At 42.2% G+C, this 19,805-nt stretch overlaps 1 protein-coding gene across 3 annotated transcripts in view; it reads left to right on the forward strand.

The window, feature by feature from the left end:
• ACTA2 (actin alpha 2, smooth muscle) overlaps positions 1 to 19,805 on the forward strand; it is a 41,140-nt gene that overhangs the window by 15,942 nt on the left and 5,393 nt on the right. The window contains exons 2-5 of one of the 3 annotated variants that reach the window (XM_082309831.1): positions 8,251 to 8,406; positions 11,503 to 11,638; positions 17,074 to 17,245; positions 18,952 to 19,080. In XM_082309831.1, the coding sequence (XP_082165957.1) occupies positions 17,117 to 17,245; positions 18,952 to 19,080 (258 nt within the window). In that variant the 5' untranslated portion in view covers positions 8,251 to 8,406; positions 11,503 to 11,638; positions 17,074 to 17,116. Of the gene's footprint in view, positions 1 to 8,250; positions 8,407 to 11,502; positions 11,639 to 11,688; positions 11,708 to 14,428; positions 14,466 to 17,073; positions 17,246 to 18,951; positions 19,081 to 19,805 lie in introns of those variants that run through there. The other 2 variants (XM_082309832.1, XM_082309830.1) reach the window with 2 other exon arrangements.

A 19,805-nucleotide genomic window follows, 5' to 3' on the forward strand; every position in this document is an offset into this window, starting at 1 on the left:
ACAACGTTCCCAGTCACGCCTTGTGTTTTTCTTGCAAGCTTTCAGTGGTTTGAAATGCTGGTAATCTGTCCTCCTTCACAGCATTAGAAATAACGTGATGGTGTCAGATATCGATATGTGTTTTGATCTTTCAGGTTTTGACATGATGCTGTTGCCTTGAGAAGACCATGTTTGCAATTGAGCTGGCGTTTTCATTTTAAACACCATTTTTCAGTGGTTTATGACTCGGATTTTCAGAAACCCTTCAGGTTTTCTGCTGGCATGGCTCTTAGCTGCCATACAGATAAGCTGGGTTCATAACATCATCAAAAAATAGCTGCTGTTTTAAATATTTCAGGCTTTTTAACCACTTCCGGATAAACCGAAATGTACTGCTGACACATTTTTAGAGATACTGCCTTTGGAGTATCCTTTAACAATCAACTTTTTGCCTTCCCAGTGGCAGTCTGGAGTATGATGAATGAGAGGCACCTCTCAGGTGCAGTGCCTGTGTTAGACGTCTGTAGTTCCTACTGGGCAAACCCAAGTCTGTGTGTATCCGAGGCTGTTAATTTTAGCGGAAATTTGTGTGTGGGTAGGGGTGGAGTAGGGACTGCAAGCAATGTTGCCTGGATCTGGACGGCTGCTGCAGCAGAAAGCTCAGTAGAATTGTTTCCAAATTCATCATTTGGGGGATTGTGGTTTTTCCTAAAAACAAAACCTGATGTGACTGGGCCCTCAGCAGGCATCGCTTAGCATTCAGTAGCACCTTGGTGTGCTTCTTGCCCTAATTATCCAATAACTTCCGCTAATGTAGCTAACTAACATCTATTAGGCACATGTGGTTTACACTCTTCCCTCCCCCCGCCCCGGAGGTATGATGACTGCATGTGTATATCTGTTTTGCGGTGGAATGTTTTTGTCTTGGTAGGGAGCTTTGAGAGCCATTTGAGAAGCCACCAGATTCTTGTCAAAACAATAGTGTCTGCATATGACTTGGAGTCATACCTCATGTAGTTAATAACTGTAGCTCTTTGGGGTTTTTTATATATATAATGGATACAAGCTAAGGGACAGCAATGTCTGGGTTTTTTTTAAATACTTGGTTTAGATTTGTTTTGGCATATTGATAATTATTTAGCAGTTCTTTTGTACTAAGATTAGGCAATAGATTAATGTAGTGTGACTTAACCGAAGTAGTTCCATCAAAATTAAATTCTCCTTTGACTTACAATGCACATTAGAAGATCATTGTTGCACAGAAGACTTACACTGGGATACCTTAATATAATAAATGTAGGAGCTGTTGAATTTGAGAAGAGTTATGAACTCCTCACTACAATTGTCTTCCTGTTAGCTTTGCCTTTTCTTGTCTTGTATATATTGACTTATTCCCCTGTCTTTTAGTAGATAGTTTGCCTTAACATGTGGGTTAGGGGACACAACTGTTGTATTTAGACAACTTGATTTGGCTGAAAAGGGAGGAAAGTAGGAGACAATACAGAATATATGTTTTGGAGATACTTAAAATGAAACATTTTGTTATGCGATTCATGTTTTGTAAATAACCTGAAGTTTAAAGGGAAGGGGGATAAAGCTCAAACACTTAATATTACCGGGCCCAAAGTAGAGTCATTTTGTTTCACTTTCTGTCTGCATTTTGTTTTATTTTGCTCTTCTGTTTTGCCTCCCCCCTCCCTCACCTATGTTCAGAACAACCTAATTTTGACTTTTGGTTCAAGTACTAGACTGAGTAATCTGTCACTCACGCAGTTCTATTGCGTCTCCTTCATCCTTGGTTCAAACCTGTTCTGTCCTGTGACTCTTGTCACAAGCATCAGATAATCCTTTTGGGAAATGATTGGAGTGGCATCAGTCCTTAAATCATCAGCTCTTACTAAGTACAGTTTTATGGTGGAAGGCTTTGCCCTTTGTTTGCCAAATCTTCTGTGAAACATTAAAATGGTGACCTTGCTCCACCCACCGTCTGTGCCCTTTGCTCTATGATCTGGTGGATCAGAAATGACCTGTAACTGCTCTAACTATTGGCTGTTTTGTTGTAGTGCGATATGGCCAGATTCTGACAATTCAAGGTTACCCTTCTCCCTTTTTAAGATACTACTTATGATCACCTGAGTCAGTGGTGTAGTGAAAGGTTCTTGGTCAGATGATACGGTAGCAAAGCACTGTATTGGCCCAAACGCCTCGTTCTGTGGGTAGAGAAGCTGATAAGACAGCACAGAAATGGGAAACCAGTGTATGATCAGAGAGGTTTATGAACACACTGTGGGTTTTTTTTGTAAGGGTGCTCCACGGTGTTATATCAAATCAGATCAGGGAGTTCTGGCATGCAGCATGTTCCTATTAGAAGTAATAGTGACCTGATACACAGCCCTGTGGAGCCATAGATGCTATGTTTATCTAAAAAAACCCACACTGGCAACAAAACAGAGTGGAACAAAACAGGGTGGAAACTGAAACTCGTAGCAAGTCACTTGTCCCCTCTAGCAGTTCTCCTCTGGAGAAGGTGATGAAGGAGAATTGGGAATAGTGCCTGTCACTCTAAGAGAAAGCTGAAACAGATGTGTGTCCTTTCTCGTGTAATTCAACTTCTTGACACAACCCTGGATCCATGCTTTTTTTCAACAGATCCAATTTGATGACGTCAATGCATTCTTCACAGCAGGAAAAAAAAATCAGTTTTCCAACAAGCATTTCCTTAGACTGGAAAAGCAAATTGGCTGGATGCCTGGTGGCTCCTACAGCCAATCACTATAACCTTACCATAAATGTAGATGTGTCTCTATCTTAGGGTTGATTATTGACTTTATTTTAGCCGTGGGACCATCCTGTCCCAGTCCTCTGTGTGTGCACTCTACCATCCTGAATGCTGCATTATTTAGCAAATATTTTGCATATCACACAGGCTCACTTAAAATTTGACTTTGTGACTTGATATATTGTAAATGCATCTCTCTCAAATGTTTTGCAGAGCCCTGTCTCCATCCAGAACTTGCAGCAGGCAGCTTAGCTTCAGAGCTTGGCTGGTGCTCTTTTCTCTTTTTTTCAGGCTAATTGCTCTTAGTTGTTTTTTGGGGATGGTATTACTAATACTAAGATTGTGCTTTATACTTGCAAAGCTTGGTGTACAGCAAATGCTAACTGTCAAATGTGTAACAGATGAACTGTAAAAGCTTTGAGATAATGTGCTAGGGAGGCTAGATGCTCTCCAGAGGTGAGGGAAGAAGTGCAAACCTTTTTCCTTCAGGCACTGCCTGGACAGAGCATGGCTGATTTAGTCTGTGAGTAGTATTAGTTTCCTGCATTTGTGAATTAATCTAAGGCTGAATCCTCATACTGAGGATGAGAGAGGAAAGATCTGTAGAGAAATGTCTGGAATTAAAAGGTAAATGTGAGTAAAAGGAGGTCTTTAGTTCTGCTTTTACCCTTTGATCTGAAGATGGCAGTAACAGGCACGCCAGATGGCTTTATTTCTGATGTTGAGTGACACCCAAACAGCCACCCTTCAAGGAAAAAAGTTTTCATAATAATTTTAAGGTTAACTAAGACAAATTTTATTAAAGGTGGTGGTGGGGAGGAGAAGCTAAAGGAAACATTTTAAAAGATCTTAGCATACTGTAATTGATCAGAATTTCTGAAACTGTAAGAAATATTATGTCTTTTGGGATTTAGTTCCACTGGTGTGATTTGCTCTGTCATGCTCCGCGTTCTGGGATACCACCTATCAAGTGAGACTAGCACGCTTAGATAAAGCAATGCCTTGTGGCTGAGACTCCAGACTCTCTCGTTTGTTTTTTTTTTTTTTTTTTGGATATCGCTTAACCTTTGATATTCTTGGGGGGGGGGAGGGACAGTGATGTGAAAAGTTTTATCCCTCCCACTAACGTCTCAGATGCAGTTCGGCATCCTCTGCGACATCAAACGTTCTTCAGAGTGAGAACAGGATGCAGTGAGCTTGCTCTGAACGTTTCTCTCCTGGGCACTGTTGTGCACTTTTAACCGGAGCTTATGCTTCAGGTAGACGATCAAGAACCAAATTCTGGTAGAGAGGGGCTATTGTGGTAGGAGCAAGGTTTGGAGGTGGTGGGGCTGTCACTGTTCCCTGCCTTCACCTACTCACCCACTTCTACCACACATCTGCACAAACAGACAAGAGGCCTGGGTAGCTCATGCAACTACAGGAGTGAGTCATATCTTCTCTGTTCAGCTGCACAGCCCACTGCATAGTCAAGCTTTTATGAGCATGAAGCAAACAAAATGAGTATGTAGTACAGACTAATTTATATTTCTATCAAAACGCAGTTGATGATTGTTTTCTGTCGGTGGTTCTCATCAGCAGTTAAACGATGGGCTTAGAAAGCTGTGCGTCTCTAGGGATGGTCATAATAAGAAGGGATACACTGATGTTTGCTGTCTGAAGCAGTCTGTTAAGTTCCCAGATAAAATTGTGGTGATATTTTTCAGGTGAATCATTTCTCAAATACTTCTTGGAAGCCAAGTATTTTGGAAGAGGCATCCTTTCCACACTGCACGGTAGCTGCCTCTCCTGCTGTCAGCCAGCTCACACGCAGGCGACCGGATGGGGGACCGCAGAGGGATGAACAGCAGAATGTGCATTTCTGGTTCCCTGGGATGGGTGGGAGAGTCTGGTGCCACTGCAGGCCACAGTTTTAACAGCCACAGGTTTCCCATGCATTTCTCCCAGCCCAGGGGTGCTCAGAAACCCCCCTGTCTGGAGGTAGCCTGCTGAGAGGAGAGCAGTTCCTCAGTTTCATGTGAGAAATGAAGAGGGACTCGCATCCCTTTGCTGTAATAGTGTGAGGAAATTGTCTTACTTTCTTGAAGTAGAGGTTTTGGACTGGGTTCTCAGCTCTCATTGAATCACTTCAGTAAGCCATGATTTTACTTGAGATCAAAGGTAATTTTGATGTTGTCTTGAGTGAAGCTAAGATTTCACTACACGTGCATAAAGCAGATGTAAAGATCTGTTACATATGTAACTGGGGACTTCCCTCCCTCTGGGAGGCAGGGCTGGCCACCAGCCCCTTCTCCATCAGCCCCCCGAAGGGGCAGCCCGGTCTGCCCTGCACTTGCCACATTGCAGAGCCTGGAGCATCTCGGCCTGGTGCAGTGCAGGGCTGTTGCTATGTGGAGCTTGTTCCTTGCTCTCCCAGCTACTGTTCCACTATCCCAAGTGACCTGGTACAAAACCCACATATTTTCTTTTCAGGGGGCTTACCTGAAAAACAGGATATGACAGAAACAAGTCTACAGAAGAATAACTATAAATTATTAAAATCAAGGTAGTAGGGAAAGTTTAGCCCTCATGAAAACAGTAGCTTGTATTGTGTAAGCAGAAAAAAAGAAAACAGATGTTAGCCCTTTTTCCCAAGTGTGGTTGTCCCCTGTTTCCCCCAGCCCATTTTTCTGCGAAGGCCTGGCCATTTCCAGTGCAAGTGGTGCTGAGTGTTTAATGCTGTAAAATACTATAGCAACACTGTTTTATTTAAATACGATTCGGAAAGGGGGACATGTTTATGCTGAAGACCTGCTAATTGCATAATTTTCTCCTTTTATTAAACAACGTGTTCATGCTGTGTAACACAGACTAATCAGAGTGCAGAGGAATGATTTATATCATGTTGAAGAGGTCTGAGCGTTTGACCTTGTAAATGAATTCCCAGAGACAGCTAAATACAATGCAGTAAGTAACAGCCTCTAATTAGGATGCTGAAAGAGTTGTATGTAGTTCTGGTATCCTGATGAGGAAACTATCCAGGCATTTTCAAGATCCTTGGGCAATAGTGTTTTGCAATAGTGAAAGGAGTTACTACGTCTATTCAAGAAGTTACTAGCAAGGAACTGAAAGAAAGAGAAACCTGGGAAGTACTTACAGGGTTGACAACATGGTAGACACCGTAATTCTGAGACAGAGAGATACAAAACTTCGTCTTTTGTTTAGTACTGTTAATGACTTGCAAGAAGAACAGAACATGAATCAGCAGGGTTTAGCATTTTCTGCCTGTAGGTACTTGGGATATTCTTGAAGCCCTGAAAACCACAGTGAAACCAGGCAGATGTTAGCCTTCCGTCTATGGAATGGAGAGCTGTGTGCAGCGAGAGCTGTATCTGTACCAGTCCTTATGGGCACACTATATGTGTGTATGCAATACAGAACAGTATCTGTGATGTTATCATGGTTAAGAAATGGATCAAAAAGCAGTTGAGGTTGGAGAAGTCTCCAGCTGGGCTATAGGCAGATTAGACCTGGGTCCTGGCAACTTGCATCCGCCACGAGGCCAGTGGTACAGCAATTAGTCTTGAAATAGGCTGGAATGAGCAAAAGCTTTGCAGAATTCTGTGTTTTTCTTTATTTCTGAAGGATGATTATGTTTGTTTCAGTAATGTGCATCTAAGTCTCTTTTACAGTCATAAAAGGAAAAGAACAAAGCATTGTTCTTCGGTCTGATAGGGAATTTGAGCAAACAGTTAAAGGTAGGCATGTAAAACATTTAGTGGAAGAGGAAAAAAAACCCCTACATTTGGCTGGAAAATGCTGGCACACTTTCAGAAAACCAACCAAATCATGAAACAAAAATAGCATGTTATCTGTACTTTTCCATAGTTCTCAGGACTGTCTGTAAGAAAGAGGAAGAAGAAACTACCTTACGTAACTAAGATGCATCTGCAAAGCAAAGGTGAAAAACCTGCCTGCTTCAGTCTTCTTGTGAGACTTGAGCATCGTTTGGGGAGAGGTTTAATAAACTGAATGTGCTAGAGCATGAGTAATAGCTGTGTGCTAAATTCCTCCTGGCTAAGTGACCAAGCATCGTCAGCTGTCAGTCTCCAGGATCACCACGGTAGATAACAGGAAGGTCTCCCAGGCCCACGCAGCAGCCAGGACGTGTGCAGGGAGGTGCGACAGAGGCAGGTTGACACTGCACACAGGGCAGAGGAGAGCACCAGCGAAGCCCTGTCCTTCCTGCAACCTGCGGAGAGTTAGGCACCACTTTGCCAGGTGTGTTTGTCTGTACCTTGTTTTCATCAACCAAACTGACATTCAGCAAAAGTGCAATGGATGGGTAGGGATCCTTTTGCACAGGTCAGAGATGCAAAGAGTTTTCTCAAGGCTTCATATTATAAACAAGATTCTGCTGGGGAGGACTCTGTTTTATCCTAGATCTATAATCTAGATTGTAGCAAGTTATAAAAACACATCACACGTAGACACGCTTTATCTGTGACATTTATCTGTAACTTGTGTTATTGTTCAGATCGCTGATAGAGGCATTAAGGTGCATAGCCAATGATGGGTAGGGAACGTCCCGCAGAATCTCACCCACTCAGCAGTGATTTCCCTGCGCTGCTCTGCTGTGAGACTTCAGCTAGACAGTTCTCATGCTACTCTGCATAGGTCAATTCTGCATTTCCTTATTTTTAATTATTTCATGTTTTAGAAAGTAAAAGGCTTTAGAAGGCTTTTACAACTAAGTTTGTAATATTTCTCAAAAAAAGTTTGGCAAGAAGTAATTTTTATAAAGCCTTATTAATCAGCATTTATTATATTATCTCCTTTTATTTTTTTATTATTTGGATTCTATATTGGCAGCTGTGATAGTTTGACTTAGAGTGGTGTGTTCATCTGGCAAGTTTGTAATTAGCTACTTCTTGCCGTTACGTGCTTGAAATTTCTGTTAAACTGCCTTTCTTCCTGTTTCGGGAAAACCCCTTAAGCATTTTTAAGGACTAATGAAAATAAGTGTTAATTGTTCTAGAGGCACTTTGGACTGCTTTCTGGAACACCTGGATCGAGGTAGGCTATCCAAACCTGCTGCACTGTGCATGCCCAACTTTACTCTTTCAGCACCCTCCTGCAATGGAGTTGAAATAGAAAACCCCAAACTGTTTTGCAATCCTCTGAATCGACATCTGACTTTTTCCTGGTACAGAAAATGCACGTGTATTAAAGATGTTTGCATTTGCCACGTTATTTTTGACAATTCCATTTAACAGCATATATTTCCATATAATAGCATGCCAGTTCCAAAAGTGCGTTTCCTTTTTATCCTAAGGTATTTTTTAAAGTATGTGTTCACTTTAGTCATATAGGTTGTAGAGTTCCCCTTGTATTTTTCGTACATTCTTCAGTTTATTGCCATATAATGCTCATTCCTTTGCTGTGATACAGTGGTTCCCATGGAAGTTTAAAAAAAGAGTCCAGCTGTACTCTCGGGAGTTGTTTGTTTATAGGTTGTGCTGAGCGGCTGGTACAGAAGATGAGGAAGTTGTGGCAGGGCCGTGTCTCCTCGTCCTGCCCAGCAGCGACACCTAACAACTGCTCCATGTGCGCCGAGCCCAGGTGCCAGGAGAAAAGGGCTGGAGACCAGGTCTGGGTCATCTGCAGAGGTAGGTACCTGCTTGTTGACACTTGTGGTGAGAGGGACTCCATAGTTTGTCATCGTCCAGAGCCCATGGGCAACAAAGCTATGTGTCGGTCACAAAAAGTGAAACTCTGGCACTACAGAAAATTATTAAATTTGGTAGTGAAAGAAATTACCCTGTAGAGGTCCTTTTCCTTGCTGTTTGCTGGAGGGCCAGCCAAACTAGCTGACACAAGCACTTGGGCTTGTGAAGCTGTGTGATATAACTAGGCATACAGAGTCCACAGGCTTAATCTGTAAGCAATAGCCTTATGAAACTGGCTTCCAGCAACTTTCTCTGATGGGAATGATCTGATTTCTCATGATGTGCAAGCTCACCTTGAAATCTTTATTTTGGTGAGATAATAACAGGGCAACCACTTCCAAAAATGCGGTGGGAACTTGGTCTCCTTGTTGCTGTCAGTCTGGGAGTACGTTGGTTGGGGAGCTCGGAAGTTATTGTGGAGGAAGGACCCCTGTGCTCTGCCTGCCCCACACGCACGCCGTGTAGGTCTGACTTCCTCAGGAATACAGGGCTTGTTTTTCACAGTGATATGGTGGGAAGATTTCATTTACATTTTGACAAATTTAGATAGCATGTCACTGGAGTGGTTCTGATAATCGTTGGGGGGTGGGGGGGAGAGGGAATCTGTTCTCTCTTAGCTCTTAGGAGGTGTGCCAGTGTAACATTATCATGAAGCCTTGTCTATAGTGTCATTTAGGACAGATATGTCTGCATGAACTGTGAACAAGCTACTGAGGTGCTGCTAGGAGTTTACACACAGTGGGGCCGGTGGCCTGAGGGCTTATCCAGGATCTCTGGTGGATTTGCAGCTCTTTGTATCAAGATAGTGTTCATTTGACTATGCTTCTGATATATTTGATATTTTCTTTCTAACATTAGGCATGTCTACACTAGCTGGCATGTGAGCTATGGGTGCTGCCTTGCAGATAAAATGTAGAGCTTATTTCCACAAAAAATCATGGAGGGCACTCTATCTCCAAAAGTATGTATTTAAATTAGGGAAATTTATGGAAGGAAAATCTGTCCACATCTATTACACATGAAGATATAGGTACAAACTCCAGTCTCAAGAAATCCTTATGTTGCACATAAGGAAGCAGAAAGGATATAGGAAGAAAAATTATCACTGTAGGCCTCCCATTTCTTTCCTAAGCATCTGCTATCAGGAAATCTCAGAGACAGGATACTGAGTAAGATGAATATCAGCCTGACCCAGCAGGGCTCATTCTTATGTTCTATTTATTTATCTAAGAAGGATGAGGAGGGAGCCATTAGCTCATTTTTACTTTGAATACGTTCCTTTGATTTTGAATGAGGGATAACTTTACCGCATTACCATGGAGGAAGACACTTTGTCAAGAAGATGAAGGTTGTGAATTAACATGCTGCTTCACCCCCCCACCCACCCCCCGCCCTGGGCTCAAGAGGCCTAGGAGGCAAACGCTGTATCCTCTAGCTCTTGAACAGCACTGGCAAAAATATTTTCCAAACTTTGTAGGTGGAAAACTGTCATATTTGAGAAAGATTAGAGCCATTTCGTCTTACTTGTTAGAGAGAGACCAGTGCAAGAGCCTGACAATCGTAGAGAAAGCTAGTCTATGGGTCTGACAGCTTATGGTTGATCTGACACTTTACAGATGCATACTGTGTGACAGCTGCAATGAATCAGGTTATTAGAGGGACTTTCTGCTCCCAAAAGCTTATTTATTCCTGCCTTTCTCAAGAGGAGGGGTGGGGAAGTGTAAAGCATATCAATGAGATAGAGGAGAGGGCCTGAAGCCAGACAAACCAAAACAGTTAAAGATTCTGCTAATGCTACGAAGATGAAAGGAATCCCCAAATAAAAAGGAGCCAGAGACATATTTAGCAGAGCCTCATTCCTAAAGAGCCAATTGGATGTAGGCAGGAAGGTCTCCACGCATGTCTCAGAAGTTGTTTTCCCTTATAAAGTAATGGCTGGTAATGTTATGAGCAAAGGGGTTACTTTATTCCCAGTTTTCTATAGCAGTTGGGATAAGACTGCAGCTTCTGCCCTCCTTTACCAAAAAAGTATGGCATCTACGAACTGGTGCGTGGCCTCTGAGCTGGCATTCTTCAGGCCAGCTGAAGCCCATTTCCTAGGCGTGGTGCCTATACAGTTCCTGCTGCTGTGGAGTCCCAAGCACATTTTGTGTCCGTACGACTATCTGCACAAGTTACTGAAAAACAGAGAACTTGACTTAAGGAACATGTAGCTAAGAGTTTCCACTGATCTCTTGAAAGATGCTTGAAATCAGTGGGGAAGTTCCCAGTGTGCATGGGAGCTTTGCTAGCATCACTATAAAGAGAGAAGGAAAAAGGGTATGAAAGAAACAAAATTATTTTTTCCACTTATTTTGCTTTCTCTGATCGAACTCTGGACATGCTGCTGTGATGGAGACTGCAAAATGGTTTAGCGTGGACAAACAGAGAAGTTCTTAGGGGAAGCCAAATAAAAAACAGAGTTTTTGACTATGGCTGCAATGAAAGAACTAGAACCTTAGGATATAGACACACCAGGCAAATTGCACTGTGGAGGTTTCCATACAAATAGGCGGAATAAGTACTGAAAGATAGGCAGCAGAAAGTGGTGATGGAAGCGGCCTCCAGAGGGGAAGCTAAACTACTTTCAGAAATAGTACTGTATTCTTTTTCTTGCAAAAAATTTTAAGCTAAGCTGGTACGTGTCTGTAGCTACAGAGGAGGGTTCAGAGGTTTGATCCCCAGCATTTAGGCTTGGGTCTCAGAAGACTTGTTCTGTTCAGTTCTCTTTAGGTTCTTATTCCTGTCTCATGCCAAGTACATTCCCCCCTTCCCCCTGCCCCTCTGGCAATCACCTATGTTGCTGAGAAGAAAGGCGTATACTACTAATGTTGTTTTTTCCCATGTGTTTTAATCTGTAGTAATATCTGTGTGATCATAACTCGAGCGTGGAATCACTAAGAAGAAAAGAAATACTTATATTCTATGATGTCCGTCAAGACGGACTGACCTAATTTCCTTGCATAGTTCACCTGTTTTCCTTCCTTCCTGCCCCAGGACCTTCCATAACATAACGCCCCAGAGCCGAGCTGCCTGCGGAGCGCTGCCTCTCCATGGTGTGCTGGAGGCGTGGTTGTGCAGCACCTCTGCGCTTTTCCTCTGCTGTTCCTGTGTGTCCATCGCTACTGCTGAGGTCAGCCTCTGGGCTTACTTCTCCCTTCTAGTCTGCATAGCCCTGTCTCCAACAAATATCCTTCATATGGTAGGTCCCTCCAAACAACTGGTGTTTCCTCTTTATCGCCGTATCAACAACTGCCTGCTCTGAATGAGATTCTATGTCAGCTGTATCTTTTTCATGAGCACCCTGAAAGCTGGGATTCCCACATCTTTGATGCTCGTGACAGGCAAGGTGATGTGTGATCCCCACCCAGATAACCATTCCTCATAGGAGCCAAGGGGCTGCTGCTGCCATCATTGCCACCACCAGTAATTGTGGTACACACCTGGCTAAGTTTACAGGAACTGCGAGGAAGCTTAACAGAGATATGAAGGCGTCTGTGGTATCTGCGTGGCCACTGCCTCCTATAATATCCACAGAGGCCTCTGGTAGAAAACTGTTGCCTGTATTTCTAGCTATGCTGAGGTGCAGTGTGAATGGTGTACCAGTTCTGCTGAAGGGTTGTTTACTTGGCTCTGCAATCTTATATGTGCTGTATCTGCTAGAGCATCATCACCAGTAAGGTTTTTTGGGAGTGTTAACCTCTTCTCATTAAGGGGAAGAGTTTGGATTTTGGGATCTTTGTCCCAGTCTTGGTATTTCCAAGGAGATGTAGTAGATGATGCTTTTGAAAACCTTGGATTATGTTTCCTCCAATCTAGGAGGCAATTGATGTTTGTATCAAAATCAGACATGACACTGGTTCTGCTGCATGCAATTCCCCTTCCCCTTTACCTGAGTTCCCTGATCTAATATCATATGTTCTACTTGAGGTACATCATTTTTCTCAGCTGTGTTTTTGAGTGTTGCTTGAAAACAAAGAATCTAGTTTTCGCTGCCCTTTGAGTGTCAGTTGGAGATATGCAAAAAAGGGTCTGTTTATATCCTCTGTTGTAGGTTGCTTACCTTGGTGGTTTTTTTTCCTTTTTTTTTTTTTTTCTTTTTTCTTAAATATCTCTTATATTTTGCCCCAATGCTGGAAGTGAAATAATAAATAGCTTTTGCATGGCTCATGTTCCAGCACTTGTTAGCTTCTGTTTCTGACCCTCAAAGGCAGTTACATTCCTTAAAAGTTCCTTTCCTTAAAAGTTAAATTCCTTTTAGTCTTCAATCCATAATTCTGCTATCTCTACTAGTGGCTGAATCCTTATAACCTCTACATCAGGAAAACTCCCACCCTGGTTGTATGGGAGATTTTCTTGCATTAGGACTACTCAATTAGGCAGCAAACACTCTGTAAGCAAACACATGATGCCCCTCCCCATTGTAAAAAGACTCACAAAGCAAGGAACTCGCTTGGATTCTCACATCTTTCTTGGCTTGTGTGCGTAGAGCAGTTTTGAATTTGTAATGGTTTAGTATTGGAGTTCAGAGATGCTGATTTCTGGTCTTTAGTACAAACTTAATGAGACAGTATTGTTATGAAAGGGCTGCTTCACTAGAATCAGCCTGTCCAGAGAACAGCTGGCTACAGCTGTAAAAATCCAGTCCTGTGCTGAAAATAACTTGTGCAGTGAGAACCCTTGCTTTATTCGCTAAAAATATGCTCAATGGAAAAGCTAGATGGGGGTTATAAAATTTAACAACTTTATTATTAACAGTTTGAGATGAGTTTATGACAGTCCAGACTTGTGGCCATCAGTGGAGTAGCACTAGGGTGAAGTTGGCCCACAGGTCCTAGGGTTTTGAAAATAAGCTGACAGAGAAACAGAATGGATTCTAACACATTGCAATCCAGAGGGGATCATAACAATGATAGAATCATAGAATACCAGGTTGGAAGGGACCTCAAGGATCATCTGGTCCAACCTTTCTTGGCAAAAGCATGATCTAGACAAGATGGACCAGCACCCTCTCCAGCTGAATCTTGAAAGTGTCCAGTGCTGGGGAATCCACCACTTCCCTGGGGAGATTATTCCAATGGCTGATTGTTCTCCTTGTGAAAAAATTTCCTCTTGTGTCCAATCGGAATCTCCCCAGGAGTAACTTGTACCCATTACCCCTCGTCTTTTCCATGTGGCTCCTTGTAAAAAGGGAGTCTCCATCTTCTTTGTAGCCACCCTTTAAGTACTGGAACATGGTGACAAGGTCTCCCCTAAGCCTTCTTTTCTCAAGGCTGAATCTTTTAACAGAACGTTTTCACAACCTTCAAAGATGTCACTGTGAACCCTGTACAACAGCAGGTACTGTTTTCACTACCCTTAAGCCTATGGGCAATATTTAGCATACAAACAAAATGCCGAGCTTTTAAAGAGACTTTGTAGCAAAATTCAGCAGCTGTTTAGTTTGCCAGAAATATTTTTGTTGTTTTTGTCAAAATCTTTAATAAAAGCAAAGTGTTTCTTTAAAAACGCCTCCCCTATTATAAATGACCTCTCTTCCAATTTATTTCTCTGCCTCTTGGATGTTACTATGGAGGCTTGGACATCTCCTGTTTGAACCCATGCTTCTCCTGCCGGAGGGTGTCTACTGCGGGCACACTCCATCTCTCTGTATTTTAGCAACTCTCCTGAAGTTTTAAAGTGTTTATCTTACACAGCTGAAAGTCTCCTCCTGTTTCATGAGCTCTGCACTGGAATGCAGTGGAAGAGACCCAGGGCCTGTGGCCACCCAGATTAGAGGTTTTTGTAATAAGGTCCCTATATGGTTTTGTTAGAGACTTCAGCTCTGTCTCTGTCTGTCTCTGCTCCTTGTTTGGGAGGCTAGTGGGAGGAGAAGAGCTGAAGGGGCTATATAACCTCAGAGCTTTCAGATACAGAGTGCACCATCCCAGAGCAGCTATCCCCAGCCAAGCGCTGTCAGGGTAAGTGGCACTGAACCAAAAGCATGATTTGCAGATTGCGGGAGGACTTCAATTAAATAATGTCAAATGGAAGCTATTCAGGAGGATGTACTGTTGTGCTGTACTTTGCTTAAGCAAACTAACTTACTTATTAGAATTGAATTGATAAAATGCTTGTAATATCTATACTGAGTTGTCTTTATTTTATAGCACTTCTGAAAGGGAAATAAAAGTTCTACCTGATGATTTTGCTGATTCCACCAGCACTCCAGCAATAGCATAAAATGCAGTCTGTGTAATGCCGTGGCTGCAATTATAGCTATATTAATGTTTAAATGAACCCGTGTGACCCTGCGGTGTTAGTTTTGTACAGAACAGAGTTCCTGAAGGGGTGAATTTGCCCACTGTGTAGTAGGTTTCTCATTAGGTTTGCTTCAGTGCTGTTAACTCAGTGTAAGGTAATGTGAGTGTTTTGGGGAATGTGACTGGAAGAAGAGCTGGAAGTATGCAAAATAGCAGTGTCTAATAGGTTACCATGAGGATGTGTAGGTATTTATCCTTGTCTCTATGTATATGAAACTACTGTTCTGTAAAATGCCAAACATTTCATTAAGGAACAGGCTGCACACAGCATTTCTTGTGGGGCTGGAGTTCTCTTAGTAGTTTGTTGTGGAGATTGGTGAAGTGATCTTTAGATATAAAGCAGGTAGAAGAAAGAGGCTGAATACTGTATTAATTACTTGGGAGAAAAATTTCCTTTCTTCCACAGTGCTGAGTGACATTTGCTGCTGTAAGATGTTACTGCTGTGTGCCATGGCAGTCCTGAGCTGTAACTCAGTGGCTGGCAGCAGAGCGCCCTGTCTGAAATCGTTCAGCCTTGATTTTTCAACTTTTTGTGCTTTATTACTAAATATGGTTTTCATTCAGAGTCCACTAGGCTCAGAAATGTAGCCTTTCCTGCCCCCTTCTTTCCCCTCCCCCAAGTGATTTTTGGCATTGCATTAGCGCATGGGTTTGAGCAAACCCCCTGACCTCGAACTCTGTTCCAAAAACAGATGGTTGAAAAGCCTATTTCCTAATTAGGAAATGGTTTGTCCAAACCAGTCTGTTCATTCATGTTGGATAACAATTGTATTCCATTCAGTAAATGTTTGAATATAAAGAGCCTGTTTTCCCAGGAGTTTAATAAACACAAAAATTGCAACCTACTTGCCTTTGCCAATAAAAATGATAAAATATCTGGAGTACATCAAGTTAGGATTTCCCTGTCCTTGTCTTCTCCGGGGAGCAATGCCCAAGCAGCCTGCAGGAGTGGGGCTGCAGCCGTGTCTCAGGGCTGCCTGGCTGGGGAGAGATGGAGGATCTCAAATGAAGGATTTGGGAGAACTGTCCATGCTTGTTCCATCTGATGTAGAGGCTAAACAGGTTGTGAGCTCCTTTGCTCATCAGCCATGGCTCTCACTGACCCCATTCCCACTTCATCCTGCGCTTCCAGTATTCCTGTGGCAGAGGGTTTCGGAGACTGTGTGTGGAGCCAGCTGGTCTGTGGATGACAGCTGTCTCCTTTCACTGTTAACACACTGCGATTTGTTGAACTCTGCATGGAAGCCCAGGCTCAGAGCTAGCCAAGTGATTCCCTACCACACTATAAATTGTGAGCAAATAGTTCTTCCTGAGTCCTGGTATTCAGTGCTTGTTTCTGTAGTTGACTTTAATACAAAGCTTTCAAAGCATTTTTATTATCCATATTATCTTCTTGTTGCCAGAGGAGGAAAACAGTTTCTTTTTACTGAGACAAGGAGCCAATATAAATTACTCTGCCACTCTACAAATGCAGTTTATTAGCTCCTTTGAAATGATGATAGACCATACGCTATGGCCTGTTTTTGAAACACATACTGTCCCTGACTTCATTTTAAAGGCGGGTTATGTTTTCTGAGTGACTAGGGGAGGGTTCGAAAAGGCTTTCTTCTTTTTCCTTTTTAATTGGGAACATTTATTCTCTTTTAAAAGGTTAAATGTAAACTTAATTTGCCATCTTGACCCAGTGCGTTAATATCTGCCTCAGGAAAACACCACTGGTACATGCCTAGCATTTAATGTGGTTAGTCTTTGGGAAGCCCAAGACTGGGCGGGGAAGACTGAAGTGCTCTTACCTTTGACAGCTTTCCGCATGTGTCAGGATTTTGTCAGGGTGATAGAAAAGTGGGGGAGGTTGTGCTGAATCTGATGCAAAGAGATCTTTGTTTTTGCAGCTGTCAGTCCAACGTTCTCTTTTATCTCCCACCCACCCCCAGCCGTGATTTTCTGTGACCAAATTTAGATAAACATTTGCTGCTCCCTGATCTGTCTGCCTATGCTGCAGGATAGAAGTCTCCTCTGGAATCCCCTGGATAACCTCTAGTGCATACAGCCCTCCGGAAGACATGGTTGAAACCTCTCGTGCTTTCAAAAGGAAGCCCGTTCCCTCGTATGGCCCCGCAGGCCTTGTGATTGCCAAGCTGGTGCCATACCTCTCTTTGCTAGTGCTGGTTGCTTTCATACAACTGTCTCTGTCTTCAAGGTTGGGTCTGCTACCTGGGTATGTCTTTTTTTTTTCCTTTTTAATTCTTTCCTGCTGTTTTCATAGGGCCATTTTCTGTCTGGAGGGCCTGAGGACGTTGACGTAGAAGATGTGTGAGGAAGAGGACAGCACTGCCCTTGTTTGCGACAATGGGTCAGGGCTCTGTAAAGCCGGCTTCGCTGGGGATGATGCTCCCAGAGCAGTTTTCCCTTCCATTGTGGGTCGTCCCAGGCACCAGGTGATGAACTGCTTTGGTTATTCCATACGGGGCTTGTAGAAGGCTTTGCTGCCCTGTCCCCAGTCATCCACCTCAGAGCCACCTTTTCCTGTGTTTGGGACTTGCCCAGCCCTGGGTAATCTGTGTAACACAGCATGTCCAGGCAAAATGAGTCCAGCAGTGCACTCACCTGAGTCAATGCAGGTCTCTTGCCTTGTGAGAGGAGTCCTAAAATTTTTCACTCCCTTATATGCCCTCTTCTCCCTGTCCCTTAATTTTGGATTACCCAGAGAACTTGGTGAGTAAAGCTAGTTTTAAGAAAACACAAAAGCCCAACAAGAAATATCTGGAAATTTTGACTGCCCTAAAAGCTGGTGATAGATGATGTGTGGAAAACTAAAAGAGGAAGGAGAAGTTTTCAGTCAGCTTCCTATTAACATTCCTGACTTTTTTAATTTAGCTGGATCACAAATGGGCACCTGTCTAATGTTGAGTTTCTTTAGCTTCAAGGTTTACATTTGAGTATATGATGCATTCCAGTCGTTTTTAATAGTTTGCAAAACACATATATTATCCGAGCTGTTAAATATAGAGAGTTTCTGAGCCAGATCATCATTAGCATGAACTAGAGCAGCTTGGCTAGGCCATGACAAACTAATCCTCCTAATTGGTAGATCCACCTAATTGCTTCTATGCCATCTAAAGACCTGGTGAAATGGGATGAGGTAAACTGGTTGTAAAATGCAGCATTTTATATACCCAGCACATACATTTTAAGCTCTTCAGGGCAGAAGAAAGGTGTACCTAATTGAGGCCCTAGGCGTTAACATAACTGAAAAAAAATATTCAAATGCCAGCATCTGTAGATAGCGTAGACGCTATTAATTGCTCCAAAGCAAGCCATACAGTCACAGTGGAAACAAATGCAGCAGATTTCTGGAACCTTTCCTTCCTGATCATGTATCATGGATAGCATTAGTGCCCTGAAGGAAGGATCATCCCATCATAAATTGCAAATCCAGCTTGCTTGTTTCTAAGACAGGGCAGTTAGAGATGCCAAGGTTTGGAGTGTGTAATGACTAAGTTCTGATGAGAGTATTATGCACTCAAAGCATCCTACTATATACTATTTTTTTCCAGTATTTCTAACTTTAACATAGAGATTACTGTATATCCAGAGTAGTTTCCAGCTTCTGGTCCACGGACAATTTCTACAGGATCCATGAAAACACCTAAAAAGAAGCCTGTACCGGTAGTTTTAAATCGTCTCTTATGGCAAGATTATAGTGTTCAAAAAGAAGATTAAAAAATGTTGAAATATAAGCTTTGGGAAATGTAAAGTGTGTATTGCTCTGTCTTGACCCTTAGATGGCACAACATCACTTTCTGCTTTTTCTCCACTTTATTATAGTTTAGCAGAAGAGTTCATCCCTAAATAATAACAAACATTAAAGCAACCCTATTTTTTCACTTTATCTTGATGAATTTAACATTGTACTTGTGCTGTTTACTTAAACTGTAGTGGAAACATGAACACCAGAGGTTTAAGTGAACTAAACATTTAATTTTAGAAATTAAAAAGCCATGAGTAATTCTCCATTCATTAGTATTTGTAAAGTATTTTGTAACTAGTATCACTGGCAACTGGATTTATTTCACAGCTAATGTTCTATCTACTTTGTGACACCTCTCCTTGAGACACTAACTCCATTTGTGTTATTTTATAGGGTGTGATGGTTGGTATGGGTCAAAAAGACAGCTACGTAGGTGATGAGGCTCAAAGCAAGAGAGGAATCCTGACCTTGAAATACCCCATAGAACATGGCATCATTACAAACTGGGATGACATGGAGAAGGTATTTCAGCTTTGAAAAGTTGATGTGTATCGCTGGTAAACAGAAATACTTGAACCAAATGTTTACAGAATACCCACTGAATTTTAGATGAAAGTGTGATGCTATCAAGTATGGTTTGACAAGAAAGTTGTTAGCAACAAAGGTTAACTTGCATCTAAAGCTGAAGTATCACTAGGAGTACATCAAAATAGTTATTGCGAGTTCTTTTACTCCAGTATGATCTAAACATCTTTGCATTAGCAAAGAAGAGGGAAGAAAGGAAAAAAAAAAAAGGAAAGAAAAGGAATATCCTCAATTTGCTACTAAAGAAATGGAATTTAAGAAAGTATGTTTCTGCAAAAATGCAAAGCACGTATGTAATTTTGACGTGGAGGGCACTGTTTACACCCATACTTTTTAATGCTTGAAAGATTAGTAATATTGCAGTGCAATGCATCCATTTCAGAGCCAGTACTTGGATGAAAGGCTTCCAGAACCATGTTTACAGTCATAGTCTGTATGGTTGATATAATTTCTAAGATGGCATTTCTGTTTAATATGCCTGTGGAAATAGGGCTATTTGGAACAGTCGGGACATCACAACATGCTGCAAGTGTGTGGAGCCACAGAGGACTTACTGACTCTCATAGCATTGTATGTTTTACTTGGAAAGACAGCAAAACCTTTCAGATGCCTAACCTATCAACCAGTCTTTAATCACCACCAGCTTGAAAACAAGCTTAGAA

Source organism: Platalea leucorodia (assembly GCF_965183815.1).
Source record: "Platalea leucorodia genome assembly, chromosome: 4".
NCBI classification, from domain to species: domain Eukaryota; kingdom Metazoa; phylum Chordata; class Aves; order Pelecaniformes; family Threskiornithidae; genus Platalea; species Platalea leucorodia.